General features: G+C 39.4%; 1 protein-coding gene and 1 long non-coding RNA gene across 2 annotated transcripts in view; both read right to left on the bottom strand.

The window, feature by feature from the left end:
• Positions 1-23,184, bottom strand: part of LOC140370691 (uncharacterized) — a 592,343-nt gene that overhangs the window by 23,384 nt on the left and 545,775 nt on the right. The window lies entirely within an intron of this gene.
• Positions 685-22,333, bottom strand: pdss2 (prenyl (decaprenyl) diphosphate synthase, subunit 2). The gene is made up of 8 exons (XM_072457784.1): positions 21,886-22,333; positions 12,863-12,997; positions 8,638-8,836; positions 4,568-4,642; positions 3,848-4,021; positions 2,717-2,842; positions 2,245-2,280; positions 685-984 (listed from the first exon to the last, which is right to left on the bottom strand). Exons 1-8 carry the CDS (start codon positions 22,128-22,130, stop codon positions 829-831), a joined length of 1,146 nt encoding a protein of 381 aa, XP_072313885.1. The 5' UTR covers positions 22,131-22,333; the 3' UTR covers positions 685-828.

The raw sequence follows: 23,184 nt of genomic DNA, 5'->3' as shown, positions 1-23,184 counted from the left end.
AGTCTGTTCCCGCCGCATGTCCACTGCACCCACGTGCACAATCAGCTGTTTAGCTCCTCCATGCTTAGCCATAATATTTGGAAGGAGTGACGTTATCTCAGAAACAGTGGCGCTTGGAAAAGAATGTGTGTTTATCTTTTCATGCGTCACGTGACTTATCGCCCCGTCTCCTATCAAAACAATCCGTGTGACCTTGGCTTTTGGCACAGTTCCTCGACTATAAGTCATTTTGGCCGGGGTGCGACTTATACTTATATTTATACTATATACTTATACACCGGAGCGACTTATATGTGATATAATTTGTTATTTTCACACTTGCAACCATTTCCACACCATTTTTTCTTCTGTATTATGCATTTTTTGGCTGGTGCGACCTATACTCCGGTGCAACTTATAGTCCAGAAAATACGGTAAATATAATTAAGCCATAATAAATGACCACATTATATGGCACTACCCTCTGGAGTTTTTCCATCGGGACCCATTCAAACACCAGTGTGCACAAGCACTGAAAGCGGGTGTTAAAGTGTCTTGCCCAAGAACACAGCGACAATATGCACTGGTGGCATCAAACCTCTGAGTGTGGATCGGTGGGCAAACACTATATATGATCTGCAGCATTTACTAAATTTTGCAACATCGGCATGAGTCGCCCCAAATACAAGAGAACAGCAGCCGATGTAAAACTGAAGCAATGCATTTTATTTATGACTGTTCCGACCAGAGCAGCTTCATCACACCTGAGGCACAAAGGTTTCACTCGCATTTGAGTGAACAAAGCTCTTCAGTCCGTCACATGTTCCCGAGAGTCCGTGTGTGTCCAGGTTAGAATTTGGTGACGGCTGATGCGATGTTCTCCAGGGCGGATCGAGCCTCGGAGGCGGGGAAAGCCTGGATGGCCTCCAGAGCCTTGTTACTATGGTAACGGCATAAGTCCTCCGCCGAGCTCACGCCTTTGTCCGACTTCACTGTGGCCAAGAGCTGCAGAGGCACAACATTACACCTTAGTTTGTCATCTGGGTCAATTATCTGCGCATAATGTTAGTGGCAAGACAAAGTTAACTTCATAAGGTCGTATGTAAAAATGGAGCAGTGCAGGGCTGTTGTGCAACACTCAAATCTGCTTTTGATTAGAGGTTTTCATGGCGACTGTGATACCACTCGACTCTAGAGGCACTTTCGGCTACAATGGGAAAAGTCGCGCTCTGTCAGTTGTATTCATAGAAGAGACTGCTTCTATACTTTGATTTTAGTGAACATGTCTTGTGTTTTCCACGGCTCTTTTAAAACCTTTAGTTTAGGTATTTTAAACCTGTGAAATTGTTACAAGAGCAGAATGAAGTTGATTTGGGTTCATCCGTTTGTCTGGCTGTTGCTGCGTCAAGACTTGCTTTTGCTTAGGGCATTTTAGCTCATAAATTCTGGAGGTGGTGGGCCCTAAAGCCTTTTGCAAAGTCAAAAGTACAAGTGCCAAAGACATTCTTATTTACAGAGTATTTAATATATATAATACATTTTTAGCCCAGTTTACATGTGCTTGGTTGCTGTAGCGACAATAAGACGCAACACTCATGCCGTGTAAGTCTTATTTTAGATTTCATCCATTTGGTCTGATTTGCTCTGAAGAATTACTTATAAAAATGTATTAAAGCGTTTGAAAGTATTTTAATAATAATAAAAAAAAAACTTGTATTACATACATTAAACAAAAATCTTAAATACAGATAGAGAAATATGCAATATGTTAACATTAAGAGATATATAAATACCTTTTGCCACCCCTTTACCGACTTCATTAAGTGAATGTGATATCCAGAGAAAGTTCTAGGGAGCAATTCATTTCAAGTGACTATAACCCAGAGTCCATAATGTAGTACAGAACAAGTTGTGGCAAATTCATTCCCTCTCCGCCTTCTTTTGACTCGTCTGTACTTGAAACTTTTGCCTTGTTCTGGTGTCCCCTTTTGGGCTGAAGGGGTTTCTCTCACAATGCCACTGTCTCTGAGCCTCGGTGTCTCCTCCACAAATAGGCCGCAGTAACTCATCTGACCTGCTCCGGTTTCAGACAGGTCCAGATAACCCCCAAACACCAGACCCCGCCTCTGAAACCCGCTCTCCCTCCTATCACTGCACGCTTTCCCTTTGACACTTTGACTTTGACTTATCAATAATATTAATAAAAGTATATATACAGAAAAATACAGAAAAGGTCTTGTCAAATTGTAAATGAAAGTGACTTACCTTAGAATAATCCAACATATTACTTGATGTTTGTGCCTTTAAAATAGAAACCAAAAGAAACAAAGAGTAGTTTAGTTTTTTCATAAAGATATTTTATAATTGCAGTCCATTTTAAGTTTGTAAACAATTATTAATGTAAAGCAGCCTTGAGGGTCCAGAAAGGTGCAGAATAAACTTAATGTATTATTATTATTATTATTTATTTTAGTCTTTACAATAGAGACAAATTGTGATAAAAAAAAAATAAAGCTCATAACAATCATCCATCCAATAATATTACTTCCAGGGGTCCAACTATAAAGGTGTGTTTTAGTTTAAGGCCTTGTCACATAATTTACTAAAAGTGCAATAAAAAATAAAAAAATGCAATAAATTCAAAATTTCACCAAAACTCAAACATAGTGTGTAACTACGTAGCCACTTAAACCACGTAAACGTTGCTTATGAGGTGATGAGTCCATGGTTGTCATACTTGCTGCAGCTGCTGGTGCCACCTCTTCTGCCCGACACTCTGCTGATGCAACACCACTGGAGCCGCACTTAAACTGAACGACACTGGCTCCACACTCTTCACAAACGGCTGCAGGTCTGAGTTAAGCTGTGGACAATAAACAAACATCTATTTACGCCTCGGAACTTTGGCCGCTGCAGTTGAACCGAGCTTGTTGAACGGCTTAGTCTGCCCTAATTTCACTCCACTCTCACTGACCCTATTAATGAGAGCGGAATGAGCAGTCGGCTGCAGGATGGTGCGAGTTTGATGAGGATGGTTCTCCTTCAGAAGCCTTGTTTCTCACTCGTCCCATGCTGAGATTCCCTGCAGCCAGTGAGGCCTGCAGACTGACAGCTACAGGGAGCCACAGCGGGGGAGCTATTCACTCAGCTCTGTCACAACCATCATTATGGATGACTTTTTTAGTGCCAACACGCAAACTTTAGCCCAAACTTCAAAAAGTATGAACAATCCGGGATTTTATCAAATTGGATGGATCACATCAACCTTTCCAACTTTGTTCTTTGAGCAGCTCAAACGCACAAAGGAAAGTAGCTGATATGACAGCACTAAGTGTAAGCGTGGAAACGCTGAAATGTTGAAATGACACCTGAAGGTGAAATATTATTTGCTAAATATCTTTTTTTACAGAGAACATTCTGTATTATCAGAACTCATGTATCAGTTTGCATCACAACTCTCTAAAGTGAATAGGTATTTGTGAAACTTATGGGTAGGTTTTGTCTTTAATAAAGGTTTGCCAATGCTTCTTGGCTGTAAAAGGGATAAAACTTAATCAAGATTGAGATGCAGCCATTTTTCAGTGATGCCTTTTTAACTGACTGGTCCACAGTATATCCTCTGTCAGGAACAGCATGTGGTTTGGAGCAGAGTTCAGTTTTTGTGTGTGTTAAATGGCAAGGATTAAAAGTCTGTATTGTTTATGTTCATGAAATGATTATACAAAGACATTTGTATTTGTTTTAGAAAAGACAAAAGAAAATCTAATCACAATTGAGATGAATGAATATGAGAAATGATGATTCATGTTTTGTCATATTGTCCCACCCTAGTCGAAAGTGTCATTTGTTTAAGGACATCTGCACGCACCTTGTGTCCCAGTGATAGGTGCTTGCCATAGTTGTGGGCCAGTCTCTGGGCTTCTTTGTCATGTTGGGCCAGCTCCATCGCAGCTTGACAGCTTTTGGCAAGCAGTGCACCATGGGACAAGAACGTCCGCTCCTCCCATGTTCCAATGTCAATGCCATCAGTGATGCCATTGTCCTGCAGAGCCAGCAGACAAAGAAACAACAGGCCGAAATCATTATTAATTTTCATTCACTACAGCTGCCCAATGGGCACCTCATTGCAACTAATCCATGATCACTGCATGCGGGTATACAGTATGTAAAATACTGAGCAATAATAAATGGGTCAGTAATGGAAAATATGGTAATTGATAGAGGCTAAGTGGTTCAAAACATCTCATCTTAATTTATTATTAACAACCATCTTTTTTGTTGTTTTGATTCATTAAGTAGGAAAAGGCTCACTGCAGTGCACAGCTGGAAGCATCCTCCTAACAATATAAATACATGCCAAATGTATTAATTACATTTTGGCAAAGGTTTATGCCACCATTACTCAAAATGACGTCTCTACCACAGAATGTTTGTAGTTTCATTTTGTGTACGTGCGTAAACAAAACACTTGGCCCCCGTTTCAAAGATATTTGAAGCAAAAGCAGTTTTAATAAACAACCAAACGCAAAGAAAACATTAGTTTTTCATGATTTTCAAAAGAGTGCGAGGTTAGAAAGTGCAGTGGTACCTCTGTGCTGCTGGAGTTCTCATAGTAGATCCCTTGGACTAAATCGCCAATGGCACTAGAGATGAGCTCAACCACCTGCAAAACAAACCGAGAAGAAAAGGGACATCAAAATCAAGTCCAGAGGTCTTTATACAATAGTTCAATGGTTTAACTGTACAGCATAAAGCAATATTATATGACCATGAAATAATATAAACATCAAATTCCCACAGATCAAACAAAATTAGCTTCAGCGAACGTTCTGCAGAAATGACCTTGTTGTAACCTCATCAATTAAAAAGTATGAAATAAGGAGGATGTCTTATTTTATATTTAGTAAAACACAATTTTTTTTTATGAATGAAGCCTGTAGAGTTGTTATCTGCTACCAAACCAAACACAGGTATCATTATGACATAAGTACTTACATGATTTCAATAACTAAAACATAACTTTATTACTATTTTTCCGTTTGGAGTTTAATATGAAGCCAATGTCATCCAAGAGAATTTAGTGTACAGAACTATAATAGGAAAATGTAAAAAAGAGAGAATTTACACATAATTAAAGTCATTTTAGAGATTCGTCGGCATTTTTACTTAATTCATAATAATTAGTTTGAGCCAAATTAGCATACATTCATTTGCCAACTAATTATTATTGCACAAAGCAAATTTGAGATCTGATCAACAGTAAAGCAAGATTGAAATCGTATGCGCAAAGTGTAAAACAACCACTACAACTGTAATGCACTGTGGGATCAATAAAGCTTCTGAAAATGAAAAATAATGCTGCTTTTTAAAAATAGTCTCAAGATTATTTTTGAAACGGAGAATATGGATACACTATAGTGGTGTAGAGTGGTACAAGATCATTCCCGCACGCCTGCAGTTGCCTGCTTTCTCTTATAGGGGGCACGCATGACTACATTTTCACTGCAAGACATATCACCAACTCCTTATCGGCTCCTGGAAGAGTGCCTGAAGATTTGAAGCATTGTTCCGTAGTAATGAATGGAGAGTATCTCAATTGAATCGTCTGTGTTCACAGCCACAATAGAAAGCCGGCACTCGACATACAGTTCAGATGAATGGGGATAAATTTAGAGCTCCTTCAGCTCATCCCAGACATCCTTGGTTTTAGAAGAAGAAGAAGAAGAAAAAAGTGTGGTGATGCAGACAGCCTCACCGTGTGCCCTTTGGGAAACTAAATCTGTCCAGGGAAAACATTGAGGAAACCGGAGCCTCGCCCACAGACCTGGAAGGACAATGTGCCTACAGTATTACCAGATGTGGTGTCTCTGCCTGCGCGAGGGAAGAGGGGGCCAATGGGGTGGGGGGGCTTTTTTTGGAAGGTATCAGATAAGCCCCCCCCCCCCCCCCCCCGCCTCCCCCTTACTCCATTCCCAAATCCAGCCAGATCGTGTTTTGTCGACAGGTCTGCGAGGGAGAGAAATCCGAGCTCCGTGGCCAGATTATTTTACAGTTTATACAAGTAGCGGCACAGGTTTCCTCTCAAGGCCACGCCACATAATCTCCAACACTCCTACTGTTTGAAAGACAGTAAAGAGTATATGTGAGATTATTACTATGAAACTGACAGAAAAGTTCTGGCTACACAAAACAAATCACGGAAATAGTGGATTTAAGGGAATTTGATATTGTACTGTATCATGTATAGGCTAATAGAAATAGTAACTGTTTCAGAAAAGGAAGACTGGAGGGGGTGGTTACCTGGTAAAGCACATACCGCATACAGTCAGTGCAGTAAAGACTAGTGCGGTGCAATCAATTTTAATCGAGATCAGGATTCGGTCACTTCTAACCATCAATGAGCAGCATGGATCTTTTTAATTGAGAGGTTTATCTTGAGCCAATCTTCTGTGAGTAAAAGCATGTGGTTTGGAGCAGACTTAAGATGAAGAATCTTTATTATTTTTTGTGTTAAATGGCAATGGTTAAACGTATGTATTGTTAATGTTCAAGGAATGTATTTTTATAACCATTTGATTATTGCCATTAAGACAAAATTCAATACAATCAAAAATCGTGATGCGTGATCTCATTCATTCATTCATTTTCTACCGCTTGTTCCCGTTAGGGGCCGCTGGTGACTGGAGCTTATCCCAGTGACTTTTGACCTTAGGCAGGTACACTCCTTGGACAGGGACCAGCTCGTTGCAGGGTTAACACAGAGACAGAGACACACAGACAACATTCACTCTCACATTCATTCACAAGAGGCAATTTACAGTTGCCAATTGACCCCTTACATGTTTTTGGACGGTGGGGGGAAGCCGGAGAGAACCCACAGTGACCCACAGTCCCAACACAGGGAGGACATGCAAACTCCACCCAGAGAGATCATGTTATGTTGGATGAATTCATAAAAAAAATAGTATATATATATATTTACCGACCCTTTGTAGAAATCAAGGATGAATCTTGACTTGGGTCATTCTCACTTTCACATGATTCTGAGAGGAATGCAATGTGAATGTAAGATACTGTAAACCTATCTCTCTCTCACTTGAAGATGGGGAAGTAAATTCCTTTTGGTCATTTGTTGTTTGAAGATCAGCTTGAATAATAGGACTTACTCAATTGACCTTTTTTATGCAATTTCATTTTGAAGTTTGGGTAAAAACTGTACATCCATTAATGTTGTCACAATACTAAACCTTCAAACTCTAATTCAAAGGACAATACTTGATACCAATTTTGATACCACAATGATAATTTAAAAAACACTTTGCTCTAGTTTTGATATTAATAGTTAATTAATTTGACACCCCTAACTTCCATTTGAATGGATTTTATTAATTAATTTTTTGTAAACAGTTTTAAAGAATTAGGTCTAACAAATAAATAATAACTATAATAACACATTGACTGTTGATAAGCCAGAGACAACACACACCTGACACACACCTAAGCTGCAACTAGACATGCATGTCGAGTTTTGGGTCTTGGAGGCGACAGAGAAGGTGACAAGGCCTCATCCGGTTGGTGGGTCGGTGATGGGAGGGTTATTTTGATCCACTCAACCTCACTCAACCTCACTCTGACAGAACAGCCTGGTGACAGCTTCTGTCAGCGAGGGCTTACCGTGCGATGCAGCAGATATGATCTGTGGTGCACTTACAAGACCACCACAACGAACACATCCCAAAAGTGAAAACTCAATAAAAGGGATTCCCAGGGTGTGCCTGTCAGCGGACATCTGCATGAAATACAGCATGAAGGACATCTAACACTTCAGCCTGTCACGAGTCATGACCGCATAATGTCTGATCCTCTAAACTTTGATCAAAAAGCACGAGGACACAGGAAGATAACTCTACTTCTTTGGAGTTATTCGCAGATCAGTAAAATGCTTTGAGAGTAACTACTGAAGTATCTTCTGTTTTAAACACTGCTTGGAGCAAATCAAATCAAGCACAACTAGAAAACAATATAGTCGGTTTCATATAGCAACACGGTAGAGCCATCGCTTCTCAGCAAGAAGGTCTTGGGATTGATTCCCGATGGGGCCTTTCTGTGTGGAGTTTGCATGTTCTCCTGCGTAGGTTTCCACTACACAAAAAATATGCAAGATAGGCTCCTGCCCAGGGACTACAGGTGGAAATTAGCCCTTACAACCTTGTACAATGGATCTCTCCTGATAAGGTTAATGTATATTGTGTACTGTCCCTGTCTCAAATAAATAAACCAACTTAACTTAAATATTTGTTGTGTATTATTATTTTGGTAAAAGGCCTTCTAGTGTTGTCACAATACTAAAATCTCAGTTTGATTTTAATACAAAAAAGGCTTGAAACTGCATACCGGCTGAGCATTTTCCAACTAACAAGCTGTAATTATTTGCATATTGACTACCGGTATCTTTTATTTAACCAAATGATGAAGGCACACTGGCTTGAAACTTTCTATGGCTAAATACTAAACATTAAGTTGTACAAGGATCACGGAATAAGCAAGAGAAGAATCTGCCTGTAACAAAACTGGTGTTTCAGGCAAATCAAATTGCTGGATCAGGAACAATCAGATTGACGATAAGACAATATAAAATAGATGCTTGTTGATTGATACCTTAGTATTGTTGAGCTGGGCCAGCCCTGTGCACGCATTGGCCAACAGGAAGTCGCCACTCAGCACAGCAATCTTATTCCCAAACTCCATGTCTTTAAGGGGCCCATCAGAGACCGTCCACTCTTTGAGATTAACTATCCCGCGATGCACCAGGAATGCCGTGTGAATCAGCTCGGTGATCTCTGCCAAGTTTCTCTGGCTGTGGAGACAAAAAAAAAATCCAGATTCATTTCATATTCTCAGAGACTAATCTAAGAGACGGATTAAGAGGATCTTCTTTTCTTTTCTTTTTTTTTACTTTGTCCAAACATCTAAAACATAAAAAGACAATTCATTTCAAAATCTCAAACATATAAAACAGGCAACTTGGGGGCATAAATCAGCAGACATGTCAGGCATCCCGCTGATCCGTGTCAGGGGTTATCATAAAAAAGACATTAAACTTATCATTAGCAAATAACAGCCATTCTTGATTATGAGAAACGCGACGTATGAAAGTGGCCTTTGAATAGAGGCTTTCAGAGGAGCCTTGGGGAGAATATAATCAAATGTTGATTCAGTCATTGGTGGGGGATAATTAGGCCCCTCTCCATATGGAAGGAGCTCGGCAGGCTGCGACAGGAGGGATCCATCCAGACAGGGTTGGGTGCGCTGATAGCCACTTACGACCTTCTTTCAGCCACTGTGAGGACTTGATGAGGCGCTCGTATGCTCTGCGCTCCTGCCCCTTCCTATGCACGCACAGACACACACTTGCACACACACATGTAAGTCTTGTAGCCAGGTAATTGCCGTGTTCGCTGTCGAAAAAGATGTGATTAAAATTCAATAATGTCATCCATTATGCTCCTCAATCACACCCATTGTCTGGTTGGTTTCTCTGCTCGCTGACGCAGAGCAACAACACGCTCGCCTCGAATGAGAGTTAATAAGTTCAGGTTTTTAAATAAGAGGAAATTAAGGGATTCATGGGCAGCAGGTTGCTCGCAAGGTGTTGCAAATGATGGCGACACCCAATTTTGAAGAGCAGGAGGCATTGTTACCATTGGAGTGTAGCAGGGAGAGGAGCACAGCAGATCATTTGGGTCATATAAACAACATTTTTCAATCTTGCGAATTCAAGGTCAGCCTCGGTTTGTGTCTGTTTTTTACTTGAACTTATCAAGGTGGCACATTATTTTAATGAAAGTTTTTTCTGCCTTTTTAATACTAAACGTTGGAACAAGAATTCATGGAATTTTTGTATGAGGTTTGTGCTTCCAAAGGACAGGAAATCTACTGAGTGTTATTCTCACATGCACTATTGCATATCTGTATAAAGCGAGTTATAATTTAAATGTTTTTATTTTTGTGCATGAATAATTGTATTTATAAATAAAGGGAGTATTTATGTCTGATAAATTATGCACTAAAGTAATTGCAGTACATTTTAAGCAATTGTACAAAACCTTGCAATAATCCCCCACAGTCCTTTGCATTTCCCAAAGCTGCACCTCTAGCCTGGCTTCTGATCACTTGTGGTGCAGCCTGGGGAGGGAAAAAGGGGCACAAGGGGGCTGGTGTATAAATAGCTTTGGTGCCCAGTTGCATAGCAACCGATGCCATCTCGCTGAGGTGTAACGCCCCTCACCACGCCCCTTGTCCTGACTGCTCTGTTCCATTTTCCGCCCTCTGCAGTCTGCCTCTACATCAAATACAGGCTTGCAGGTTTGAGAGCACAGCGGCTATGATTTAAAGAGGTGGCTTGTCCATCAGACCAGTGCTGTGTTGCTCAGTCACCTTGCATTCATTTGTCAAGAGAAATTAAGGTAACAATTTGGAGGAGCTGTAAGGGTGCCATCTTTCTATCTGCCCATCAGTCTATTGCTCCATATCTATACTAAACATGTGTTTGTGTGCGGATATGTATGTACTAAACTCTCCATCTATCCATCTCCACACTATGCGTTGGTGAATCATCAGTGTCAGGCAGTCGAGTGGGAAATGTTTTACAAATGCTGCCTGTCAGAAGGGAGGAGACCATCCCCCGGAGGTTTCAATCACCCCCTCCAAACCCGGCCCACCCCGACTCTCGCCATCCTTCTATCCTGCCATCAGCGGAGGTGCTAATGAGCGCTGGAGGGGCGGGGGAGAGGAGAGACGAGCGGAACAGGTTGGTGCAAATGAGGTGATCAAGTCATGTTGCGCGTTGTGTGTGTTTGGACAATCCATCAGAAAACACTGAGGGAATGCAGCAGGTCCTGACTCCAAGCGAGAGAGTACCTGGGGCTGAAGGAGTACCCAGTGGCGTGAGGAGTACCAGATGTGATGTGAGATGGCCTGTTAACAGACTCCAGTTTTTCTGTGATGTCCGGTGGGTTCCAGTCAGTGCTAATATTAGGATGTTTCTTCAATAAACACTAGCGCTCAGTGCCAAGTAGCTGTAAAGAAAGACTCTTTTCACAGAGCCTGTTCACGGTCACGCCAAACACAGCAGTCCCTTCGGGAAAGGTACACTCCCACATATTACCTCTGTGGATCTGTCTGTGAAGGCTATACGGGCTACCTAAAGCAGCAATTCTCAAAATGTGGTACAGGAACCGGCATAAAGTGGTACTCAGGACCCTTTTGCTGTTCTTATACCATTTAATTTAGAGCAGCAGGTCACAAACTTTTCGTATCAAGATCAATTATTTATTTCCAAGCAGCAGTACAAGATAAAGACAAAATTTTAACTAAACCAGGTCAAAAACAGGACTATAACGTGCCTCAATATTATTGCAGTTTATATGAAATCATTTCAAACACGACTCACCTGTTCTTGCCATTTAATGCCATGTTTTTTTTCTCTTTGCATGTAAAGCATTTTTGAGTCTCCAAAAAAGCACTATATTCTGAAAATTGTTATTAACTTAGTAGAAATTCTTCAGTTACAGTCATCTGGACACCTTTTTAGAAAAAAAAGACATTTTGACTCTAATCCAAAAGTCATTCTCAATCTGCAGATCTGGTCTGAGAACTCTGATACTTATGAGTAAGCCCTGCCCAATGGGCAGACCCTTCTGATAATAGCCTGTACTATTTTTGTTTTTGTTTAGACTAAGTTTCACCTGAAACCAATAAGCTTTTTTAGGATCACTCCTGGACGAATGAGGGATCACAATGACCCATTATTAATTTAGTATAAATAATTTCCTAATCAGGACATACCCATCATTTGACAGAGGACTGAAGCAGACATTGTACATTCAATTGTATCTTAGTTCATTAGATAAGAACTAGCGAGTACCACCAGAGGAGCATAACAGACATAATATATTTAAGTGTGAAATGAGGGAGGAGCAGCCTAGACCACTCGACTAAAAAACAGCTAAGCCACTTTTACTCATAAATAAGTATTACTTTGTTGGGGAAGATTGGGGAAGGCCATTGTTATTGGTTTAGTTTTTTGTCCTTGATTAGTAATGGTTTGAATCTAGTTTTGTTCGAGATTTGTAGTGCTATTTTAGCCTGTTCAGATGTTACTAAAAACTATTTCTGAGATTGATTTGAAGTCTGAAAACCTTTCACCTTCAGCATTTTAACAGCTACGCAACAAATTAACACAAATAAGCCACAACAATCCAAATATAATCTATGCAAATAAAAATGTCTTGCTTGTAACTTTACCTCATCATTTCAACATATTTGTGAGGTGATGTAGCGCATCGTTTACAGGAACAGATATGGGCCCATAACCACAGAGGACAAGATAGAATTACCTGACACCGAGGCTTTATTTCACTATTTATTCTTCTGCGACCACGTTACACAGGCAAAAGTGGCATTGGCTTTCCGTGCTCTGCTTGTCACGCACATTTGCGGCTCTACAGTGTTACCATGTCTGTCTTACCCTCTGCGACTCCAAAACAGAGGCAGGCAATGTGGCAACAGTAATTCTGACAATCATTTTGAATAATGCATCCAAATCCCTCATGAGCATAAACAATGTTGTGGCAATTAGCTCCCCAGTTGCCAGAAGATTAAACACAGTCAATTACATTTTTTCACAGTTAGCAACGCTCTGGAGAATTCCCTGAAAAGGAAAAGATGGTGCACTAGATGTTGACGCTCACAGCTTCAGAAACATTTAAACCTTATTGCAGATGTTAGAGGGTGTAAACAGTGTCTAATATCAACAAACAGGGGGTAGTTGAGATCATTAGAAGGAAAACAATGACACGTGATGTTATAATATGCCTTTTACCTTGGATAGATGCCACTGACCATGTCCTGGGCCAACATGTCTGAGCTGGCCTGGCTCGGTCCGGCCGTTTTGGAGATCAACAACACCACCAGCCCTCTCATCTGGAGGTTGTTCCGGCTGTCATAAACAAAGCCCCTGCAAAGAGAAAGATTTAAATTGAAAAAAATGAAATGTATGACTGACTAAACCGGAAAATTGTCACGTAAAATCAATAATAGCAACAGGAGGAATATTTGTAGATGAACTGCACTCCGAGCTGCAAGAAATTGTCCTGTACAACATTGAGCATGCTGGATAAATGATTAAAATAGTACTTGCAAACCTACATAAAGTGGCATATTTACAAAACATATATAGCACATTTCTTGAATGATAGAAAATGGCACTTGAGAACTGAACTAGACCGTGATTTGAAAATGATAAAGTGAGGGCTAGTTTGTGAAAGAGACCTCGACCAACAAGTACATTTTAATTGAAAATGATTAAATTATTCAAGCACCATCTTTTTGCATACACAAGTTGGTGATATGACTAATTATGATTGGGGAAAACAAAACCATTACATTTATTCTAAATGAGGGCACACTGCCACCCAACACCAAAAATAACATGGACATAATTGATCCATTTTTGCAGCCGAACAGTATTTTGTCTCTTAGTGAGGATGGGTGCTCCCGCCCTCTTTTGACACATTCACACACATAAGCAACAGACACACACGGACTGTGATGGTAGCGGCTGCATGGTGGGCAGATTAAATGTCTTTTTAGTCTCTCTGGGGAGCAGTTAGACCGAGCACCTCTAATCCTGTCCCTATGGGAGCCCCTTGTGCTATGAATCACACTCTCGTTAGGGGCTCCAGGCAGACAGGCAGCCACGCCCCCTGCGCTCGATGCCCAGACACCAGCTTCACCCTCCGGCAGCAGCATCACTGACCCACCCATGCATCCACACAGAAGGGGAGGAACCAGCTCTGGGTAGAGGAGATAACGCAGGAACAGGCCAGACAATGCTCTTTAACATTAGCTTTTTACAACAATGTGCCTAAAAGCAGATTAATTTAAGACTGAATAGCCCAATTTGGTGTCCATACTTCGGATCATTAACTGCCCTCAATACGCCCCCATTTACTGTGAATCCAGTGCTGGACTTTTTTGACTTGGTTTTGCTGAAATGTTGCATTGTACTCTAACTAACTAACATACTAAACACACACTTCCTACAAATTGCTCTATTCATAATCTAATAATGTGATGATTTCAACAATCTCCACCTAAAGTACACATCCCTCTGAAGCTACAACAATGCTATGCTGTATAAGATAAGATATTCCTTTATTATTTGAGCAAAGACTAAAGTCACGACTAGAGTCAACTGAGATTTGAGTTTTGTCATTCAGACCTGGACCTCCTGAATGCATTTATTAAATCATGCACAAATTTGGCTTTAGCGCCATTAAATAGGACATAACAATGTTCCTTCATATAATATTTTTTTTAGAATTTTGTGTGTTTTCTAATGTTTTAACTCATCTGCCCAGAGGTGGAAACTAGCTTTTTGCTAAATGTGGTACAAGCATTTTTATTTTTAAGATTATTGTTTGTACATGGTCCTTGACAAAAAAATAACTAAACTTTTAACTGATTTATGTTTTAATAATCCAGCATTGTCTAACATTTGAAGCTCGAGTAAAATTCCGGTTTTCACCTTCCCTCTATATCTGCCCACCGCTCTATACTACTTGCGATAAAAATAAAAATGTTGGGTTAAAAAAATATCACTCCCTAAAAATGGGGTCAGAGGTCACTGTCAGAGGTCCTGACAGTGACCAATCAATTTTTAGATCAGTATTGTGGTTTATAAAAAAGTTAATGTAGGATAATTATTTTTGTTATAGTTTTGTTATAGGATTCTTATACATCATAATATGTCTACGTATTTGAGCTACATTGTACAATGTAAAAATTATATTTTGATGACTGATCAATAACTTTTTATTTTCAAATCGTTAAGGTAAAAAAATCATTGTGAATTTTTTTTCCTTTCAGAGTGAGTCTTAAGAGTGAAGGAAAATCTTCCCCTGTCGCTATGTTCCCTTCCAAAAACTCAAACCCATCACATAAAACATCTTTACCTCAAAATTTACGATTACATCCGACATTAGACAGGGCCATCTTTCATCCCTGAATATGACTTTTATTTATGGTCATTCCTGGATTTTTACTGAGTTGGAGCGCAGTGAATAGGCCTGCGATCGTATGGCCCGTTGAACAGAAAACGACTACAGTGCAGAATTATGAACCCTCCAATCCTCCCTCTCCTCTCTAGTCGGAGTTGGGGCAAAGCTTGCGGCCTGCCTGTGGAACCTGATTAATATTTATGTCACTATCCACACCGGTATACATCAATCAATCACAAACGCCCTCCTGCAAAGGGGTGGGGCAGGGGCGACGCGGGGGAAGAGAGATAGCGGGGCGTAGAGGAATGGCCCGCTGTCATTGGGAAAGGGTTGTGCACAGTTCACCACACCTTCTGCACGGCAACCGCAGCCGAGCAAATCAGGAAACTCCAGCCCCGATGTGGATGAATGCAAGAAAACCTATGAGCTCATATGTGCGGCGTCGTATTGATCCGCTGTCTGGATACAGTTCAGAGTAATGAATGAAAGTAGACTGGATGAATTTCCCTCAAAGCAGTGCAATTCAAGCACGTGGGAAGAAGCCGGCGGGAACACAAAATCCGAGACTCCCTGTTTTAGATTACGTTTAGCACTGTTCTAATGATTTGACAGTGCGCTTTATACGTTTGCTGGTGCAGACAGGCAGGTGAGGGGAGCAGGTCCGTTTACAGGTCAGATCTGCTGCGAGGCGAGCCCGTTCACGGTAAGCAACTTCATAAATACAAGATGGAAAGTTGAATGAAACACTGTGAACATTCCAGGCAAATCCGCAGGTTGTAGCCCCCTCATTTGAATATATACAAACAGAAATACTCATGTCATCAATTGAGATGGGAGGGATTTCACTGTATGGAAATGTACTGTTTTTGAAAGAAAGAAACAGCCAAACTTATGATTTACAATTGTTGATTCTTGTTATCGTTTGTTAGAGATCTGCAAACTTGCCATATTAATCTTAATCTTGTCTTAACGTCTTTTTACTGAAAACAATCACATCACATGGAACAATGGCACTTACAACACGACCAGTGAGACTTCCAATGCTAACAATGGATACGATAATAATAGATGGATCACATTATATATCACTCTGTGGCCATTGCGGCTGGACACACACTGCGTTAAAACTGTTTAACACATGGCTCCTTGTTGTTTAATGCTAACTAGTACTTTACACTTTTTTCTATATTAAATTGTGTTCTAGAATATTGGGAGCCAGTTTTCCCTATCGATCACATTATACTTTACATGAAATATCTAAAAGGTAAATTCAGAAATGTGTAATCTGAATGTTGATGTCATCTGAAACAAGTAATTGCTGGGTTTCAGATGACATATCCAGTTTCTATAGGCCAGTGATATTTAATACAGATGGGGGCGGCAAAAATTAAATTGAAGTTAGTGAGTCTAGTCACGATAGAAATCATCTGATTAAGCATTTGTGAATCTAACTCTTGCTCTAAACAACTTATTGCGACCATTGGATTTTTATATTGTTAGCTGAAAATTAATAAAAATAATCATAAGAAAACAAGCACTAACAAAAAGCAGTGAGGTGAAGATATGGTGTGTAAAATGTGCATTACAGGTCACTTGGCATCTAAACCATGTTGTTTCACATATTTCTTCTACATAATTTCCTAATTATTAAAAACACGACCTTTGATTCTATTGAGACGTGAATCTTGCATCTCAAAAGACATTTTTGGAGACTTTACATGAACATGAATTTATATTGGGGAAAAAATGTGATTTTTCTTACTCATGTCAAGGTGAGACTTTGTTGAATGTTGCAAATACCCATGTACACTCACCAAAGGAATGTTTTTATAATGCATATTTTCAGTTTGGTCAGAGAATGGCTGCTTTCAAATGCCAGTTCTATTCTCTGAAACTAAATTAGCAAAAAGGTGAGCCAAGCCCCAGAGCAGTGAAAATACAAGAAAGATATTGAAGTTGAACTTCCAAGGACTGTCCTCAGAGTAAACTTCTCTTGGTCTGCAGTCCCCGCTGTGTAACTCCACACTTTGAGCTCTAAGTTAGCTGAGCTGCAGTTTTTGAGAATGAAAGGGAAGGATAAACCGAAACCCAACTCTGCGAGGGTCTGCCTGTCTGCTATTGTGGATATTTATATCTGCTGTGCGTCTATGGCGGAGACACAGAGGGAAATACGAACTGGCCAACCCAAGCTGACAGTGAGGAGTCAGACTGTCAAGAGGTCTGCCCCCCTCCACACACACATGCCCCCCACAACAACACCCAAATGGATTGTCATATCAGATTTAGGTGTATAGGTTATTACACCCTTGGGCTCTTGTTTCCAACACACCCGTCTGCGAGGCAGGTTTGAGTTTGAGGACTCTCTCTACTTGTTCCCAATCTTTGCAATTTACTGATTTCTTTGGATCACAACAGATAAAAGACAAGACAACTCCTATAAGTGTGATGTCATAGAAGTCTGGCCTGTTCATCTTGCCTGACCAGCTGAGACCACACTCTTGGACACTACTTTAAAGGATGATTGGGTCTGGAATAATTTCATATTTCCCCTATTTGCGATGGGCGTGATTGAAAGGCAGAAATAACCATCAGTGAAACGCATGGTCCGTTTTATTATTAATCGATCATTGAAATCATTTTCAACTAATTTAATAATCTAGTAATCATTAACTGGTAAATACATATGTTACAACACATGCCATGCCAAAAGCAGGTCAAAAGAAGTTGTATGACTCAAATTGAGCCATAATTGCGTGAAAAGGCAAACGTGGAAAATGTGTAAATGAAGAGTATTAGAGTCCATAAATGTGCTCCACCAGGATCCACAAACAGCTTCGCTTAAGCTTCGAAGAGGACAAATTTAGTAAAAATATTTTCATCACGTGACTTTTGATTTCTAAACAACAATCAGTTTAAATAATAATTGATTGACTAATACATTAGCAGAATGATTGTTGGTTACAGCCCTAATTTAGACAAAATATATCATATAATATTGTGGCAACCCAATCAGAAATAGTATACAATGTGCTTATAAATCTCCTTGTTGAGGTTCAAATATTGCAGCAAAAGAGAATGGATTGTAAAATGTATTAAAGTGTAGTAATATTACTTTATATCAGAATCAGAATCAGAATGAGGTTTATTGCCATTTGTCAATTAACAAAATTCACAAACATAGGAACTTGTCCTGGTGATTCGATGCAACATAAAAAACAAAACATTGAACAATGTATACAAAATAATTAACAATGAATAGCTACCAGACATATAAAAAATAGGTAAGTAAAGTAAAAATAAGGTTAGAAATAGGCATGATATGTACATCAATAAAATATGTAGTGCAATAAGATGTAAACAGTGCAGTGAGTGCAAGGTGCTTAGGCAGTGTTCATGAGTCCAACGGCAGAGGGAAAGAAAATTGTTCTTATGACGGGAGGTTCTGGTCCGGATGGACCGTAGCCTCCTGCCTGAGGGGAGTGGCTCAAATAGTCCCTGTCCAGGGTGAGAAGGGTCGGTTGTGATCCGACATGCACGTCCCAGAGCCCTGGAAACGTAGAGGTCCTGCAGAGATGGAAGTCCGTGGCTGATCACCTTCTCAGCACAATACGCTGTAGTCTCTGCTTGTCTCTGGCTGTGGCTCCAGCGTACCACACTGTGATGGAGTAGGTGAGGATGGACTCAATGATGGCCGTGTAGAACTGCACCATCATCTCCGCTGTCAGCTTGGCTTTCCTCAGCTGCCGCAGGAAGTACATCCTCTGTTGGGCCGTCTTGATGAGAGCTGATGGTTGGCTCTCACTTGAGGTCCCGGGTGATGGTGGTGCCGAGAAAGCGGAGGGAGTCCACAGTGGAGATGGGGGAGTCTGAGATGGTGAATCTTTGAGAATGGATCCTTGAACCCTTATTTGGAAAATAAAAAATGAAACACAGTTGCACAGTGAAATGTGCTAGTTTTTGCAGTTTACATTTTTTTTTTTTATTTCAAAGAACTGACTATTCTCCAAAAATCAAAATTGCAATATTGCAACCTCCACACAGACAATAACACTCTGCTGTCAAAGTAAGAGGATTTGCTTTTAAAACCATGTGAAAGTGACTGAGGTTCAAGTCAGGCAATTTGATTTATACCCATGTAGAATTGGTTTGCAGTTGGAGTTGGCTTCCATACACCACACACACAATAAAACAACAACGGACATAACATTTAGAAGGTACTCTTAACCTGGAAGATTGGTATTCATATCACTCTGAACTGAGTTCTAAACAATATCAAGAGTTTGTGAAACAAATATTCAGGCCAAAATTCTTCTGGCGTGAGCCAGGTTAAGGTACCCCAGAGCTGATAAAAACAAAAACAAACAAAAAACATAAAAAGAGCCCACAACTAAAACTTTACAGTTGGCATAAAAATAATCACACAAATGAAGAATTAAGGTGCTGCTAAGTTACTGCTTTTTTAACAAATAGCTGCTGGGATAAAGCAGTTTTTTAAAGCGCTTTGTTTACATGTTTTACAGACTACAATGTTGTAGTTGTAATCTTGTTGACAAAACTTGAAATTGTTCTAAAAACTGCCTTATTGCAACAACTGTGTAGAACTAGTCAAAACTCCATCACCTGTGCTTTCTTCAGAGGACTCTTCAAGTCAAAAGAGGCACTGCAAACCAAAACACCAACGCAAGACCCCAGAGGGCAAGTGTTTGCAATTCAGTTTGTTTTCTAAACCAAATTAAGGAAGAGAATATATAATAAAATTCAGTCTTATGTTTAGTCTGAAATGACACCGAATGAGATATTATCTCATTCTTTCCCTGTGCAGCTAAAAGTCCATCAATCAAAGTGACATTTTAGCAAAGCCAAGCACAGAAGAAGTGCTTCAGTCCTGTGCGCTGAGAATGGAGAATTCAAAACCAATCATCCTTGACAAAAACTGCTGGACATAATGAAGTATGAGGACATTAGAAAAGGGCAACATACTAATATTTATGACAATGTAATCAAGCATAACATTAGGAGGATATGAAGTGAATAACACTCCGCATCATGATACTTTCAGGCAGCAAATCTCATCTGCAAATCTAGATACATTTAGAAAAAACCCCTGCAGCATCCCATTAATGATATTCAGACGATGTTATGTCAATTCAACAGAAATATTAAACTGTAAAATGATTTAAAATGGTTTCTATTTTTGCTGCACGTTTACTAGAAACAATATGCGTGACAATCTTTTTTTGCATCTTCAAAATATTGACTCTATTATCGTTTTTTGTAAGAATAGATTGCCCACCTCTATCCATTTCTGACACAAAGTCTCCACCTGAGGAGTGAAGCAGTTAAAATTAGGCTAAGAAAGTAGCTGCTATATAATTGAAATCGGGCAGTTGAATTTTGTAGTCAATTTTAACTAGGCAAACACGTGTGAAAGAAACAAAACACAAGTCAAAAAGCAAACTCATGTGTTTTTTTGACCATCATGTACATTATACAGTAAGTCACAAATATAATTGATGGCTTCCAATCGGTCCATGGATTTTCTGTCTTTTGTTATGCCCTCATCATTTCTGAGCTCTGCTGTCACTTAACTGAAGAATTTCTATTGATCGCAAACAATTGTTGTTTACCCACAAAGCTATAGCGGCCTGAAAGCTGATACTATGGATGAAGGAACTATTATGTGTACAGACATCAGTTCCAAGACTCGAAGAAACAAAAAAAATCTGATAAAGCACAGTTCTTCAGGTTGTGATATTTTTGAAAGAATGAATATTCATTTTGTTTTCAATACAGCTTCTTATTGCTTTGTACCGGTATTTATTAATTGGGTTTAGGGTACTGAAAAGCAAATAGAATATAGATACTGGATATTCATTTGAAGTACCAATACAAATACAAAACAAAACAATTGCATAAAAAGGACATTTTACCTTTCTTGAAGTTTTAGAACACTCTTAAGATTTTGTCAGAACTCATATAAGACTTTATTTTGTGTTCAAAATGTCACTATTGTCTTAAAAAAAATCATTGTGGTATCAAAATCGGTATCAAGCTTATTCCTTACTTAGTATCAAAATAGAGTTTAAAATTGTAGTATCAAGACAATATTAATCAGTTTGACTCTCCTTTGTCAGTGAAGTCTAATGGAAATACACAAGTTTGACACCTGCAGCTGTGGAGGGTCAAGATCTCTTTAATCTTAGCCAAATTCATAACACCAGACTATGGTATGTAATAATGCCTGTCATAAATTATAGATGGAACAATATATTTTAGGGCTCAAAAATGATTGTGTGTACTTCTTTCTTGTACTCTTTTGTCTTATATGATATTGCTTTGTAATACGATAAGATTTTAGCATTAGACCGTCTAAATTCTGAGGTTCATTATCGACACTAACTAACTAATTTGATGCAGTTAATATATATATTTTTAAGATATTGTACATTTAGAAAAGACTTTACGGAGATTATCCTGCTTACATAAATGTGTTAGCAGCAAAAAGTTGTTTGCATTTTAGGGCTATAGTTTATAGTGTTATTTCTATAAAAAAACATTGTAAAAAGCCTATATAATAATTCAACTTTTGGAGTATAAATGCCACTTATTCCCTGTTTACAAAAGGACTGACTGAAACTTAAATGTAGTTACAACAAGCAAGCTTTTTCCCCTTAGATCTTGATTTGTTTTCAGACCATGGGAGTGAAAAATAGTTGTTATTCCTTTAGCATCCAATTAGAGTACCATAAAGTTCTGGGGTGACAGGCAGGGATGTGTTAAGAGCAGTGAGAGTTTGCACACGGAGCATTTAAGGAGCACACTCAGTTTTGGCTGGTGTTTTTACCTGGCCGTGTTGAGCAGAGGGTGTTGGGTTCCCACAAGTTTCCTGACGTGCATGGCCACATTACTGAGTTCATCACTGAGCAGGCACCGCAGGCTCATGAAGGATGTGGGATATCCGACGATCTTCTCCGCATCGGATACAACTTTGTTCCAATTCGAGGGCCCGGGGCTGGAGAAGAGGCTCAAACTCCGGTGTCCCGCCAGCCCCAGACAGGACAGACGCCTCCTCAAACCCGCTGTAAACATCTTCTCTCTGGGTAAAAAGTCTCTCTACCTTTAACAGCAGCCTCGTGTAAACCTCGGTGACATTTTACTAATACGAAACCAGCTTGCCCTTGTCTAACGTTACTACATGCTTCACAAAATGAGGTTAGTTTAATTCATTTTACGCAAAATGACATTGTACAAGCTGTTTCCCAACACTCGACCTGTCAATGCGCGCTGCCATCTTTGATTGCGTCAGAGCTACGTCGTTAACGTAAGCGCGCTGCCACGCCCACTTTTTTAACCCTTGCCTTTTACAGCAAGACAATGTCAATACTCTTCAAACCTTTGTTATTCTTTATTTTCCTTCATCAGGAATTACTCTTGCTCCTTGTTTTGTTGCTAGAATGTACAATTAAATATTTTTCTACAATACAATGTATAATAATATCATCATCGTCATAAAATGCCATTATACTAAAATAATGTTTTGTTGAATATGTATGTTTTTATAACATATTATTATGTTACCAAGTGATTATTGCCTGAGTTTCAGCTTCCTGTTTAAATAGACCCTGTAAAATGGTGTCATCAGAGTGTTCAAAATTCCAGAATGGTGGCGACTGGAGGAAAAAAGTCAAACATAACAGATTTTTTTTTTTTTTTAAAAGAAAAAGAAAAAAGATTTTACTAGCCCGAAGGCAGAGACATTCAGCAAATGGTCAAGGCTTGGAATCCAATTATGCTGAAGTTGGCAACATGCACACAGGTGCAAGCCCCACTGCAACACCGGTGAGCAACAGATCAATGATTAACTGGCATCAGATATGATTTTAGGTCTTTATAACAAAAATAATCTAACCTCAAATTATTTTTAAGCTTCACAAAGAAATAAATTGTAGTAAAGTATATGTAGATGAAATGAAAAAAAACAATTGTACATTTCTGTAAGTATTTTTCCGGTAAAACCTAAAACTGTCCTTCATTAAAAATGCAAATGTCTTTAATCTTAAATTAAATAAACAAATAATGTTATATTATTATTATTATTAGGTAGGTTTGAGTTATTAGGTTTGAGTTGTTATAATTTGCCCAA

Source organism: Eucyclogobius newberryi, unplaced genomic scaffold, assembly GCF_026437365.1.
Source record: "Eucyclogobius newberryi isolate DKJ021-1_F unplaced genomic scaffold, fEucNew1.0.hap1 SCAF_21, whole genome shotgun sequence".
NCBI lineage: Eukaryota > Metazoa > Chordata > Actinopteri > Gobiiformes > Gobiidae > Eucyclogobius > Eucyclogobius newberryi.
Note: the sequence above shows the minus strand (reverse complement) of the source record. Positions and strands in the feature narration are given on the sequence as shown.

Coding starts and splice junctions, on each gene's coding strand:
- pdss2 (XM_072457784.1), bottom strand. CDS start 22,130: ATGTTTACAGCGGGTTTGAGGAGGCGTCTGTCCTGTCTGGGGCTGGCG. Junction 4,022..4,567: donor AGAACTCCAGCAGCACAGAG/GTACCACTGCAC, acceptor CTGGCTCTGCAG/GACAATGGCATCACTGATGG. Junction 985..2,244: donor ATATGTTGGATTATTCTAAG/GTAAGTCACTTT, acceptor GTGCCTCTGCAG/CTCTTGGCCACAGTGAAGTC.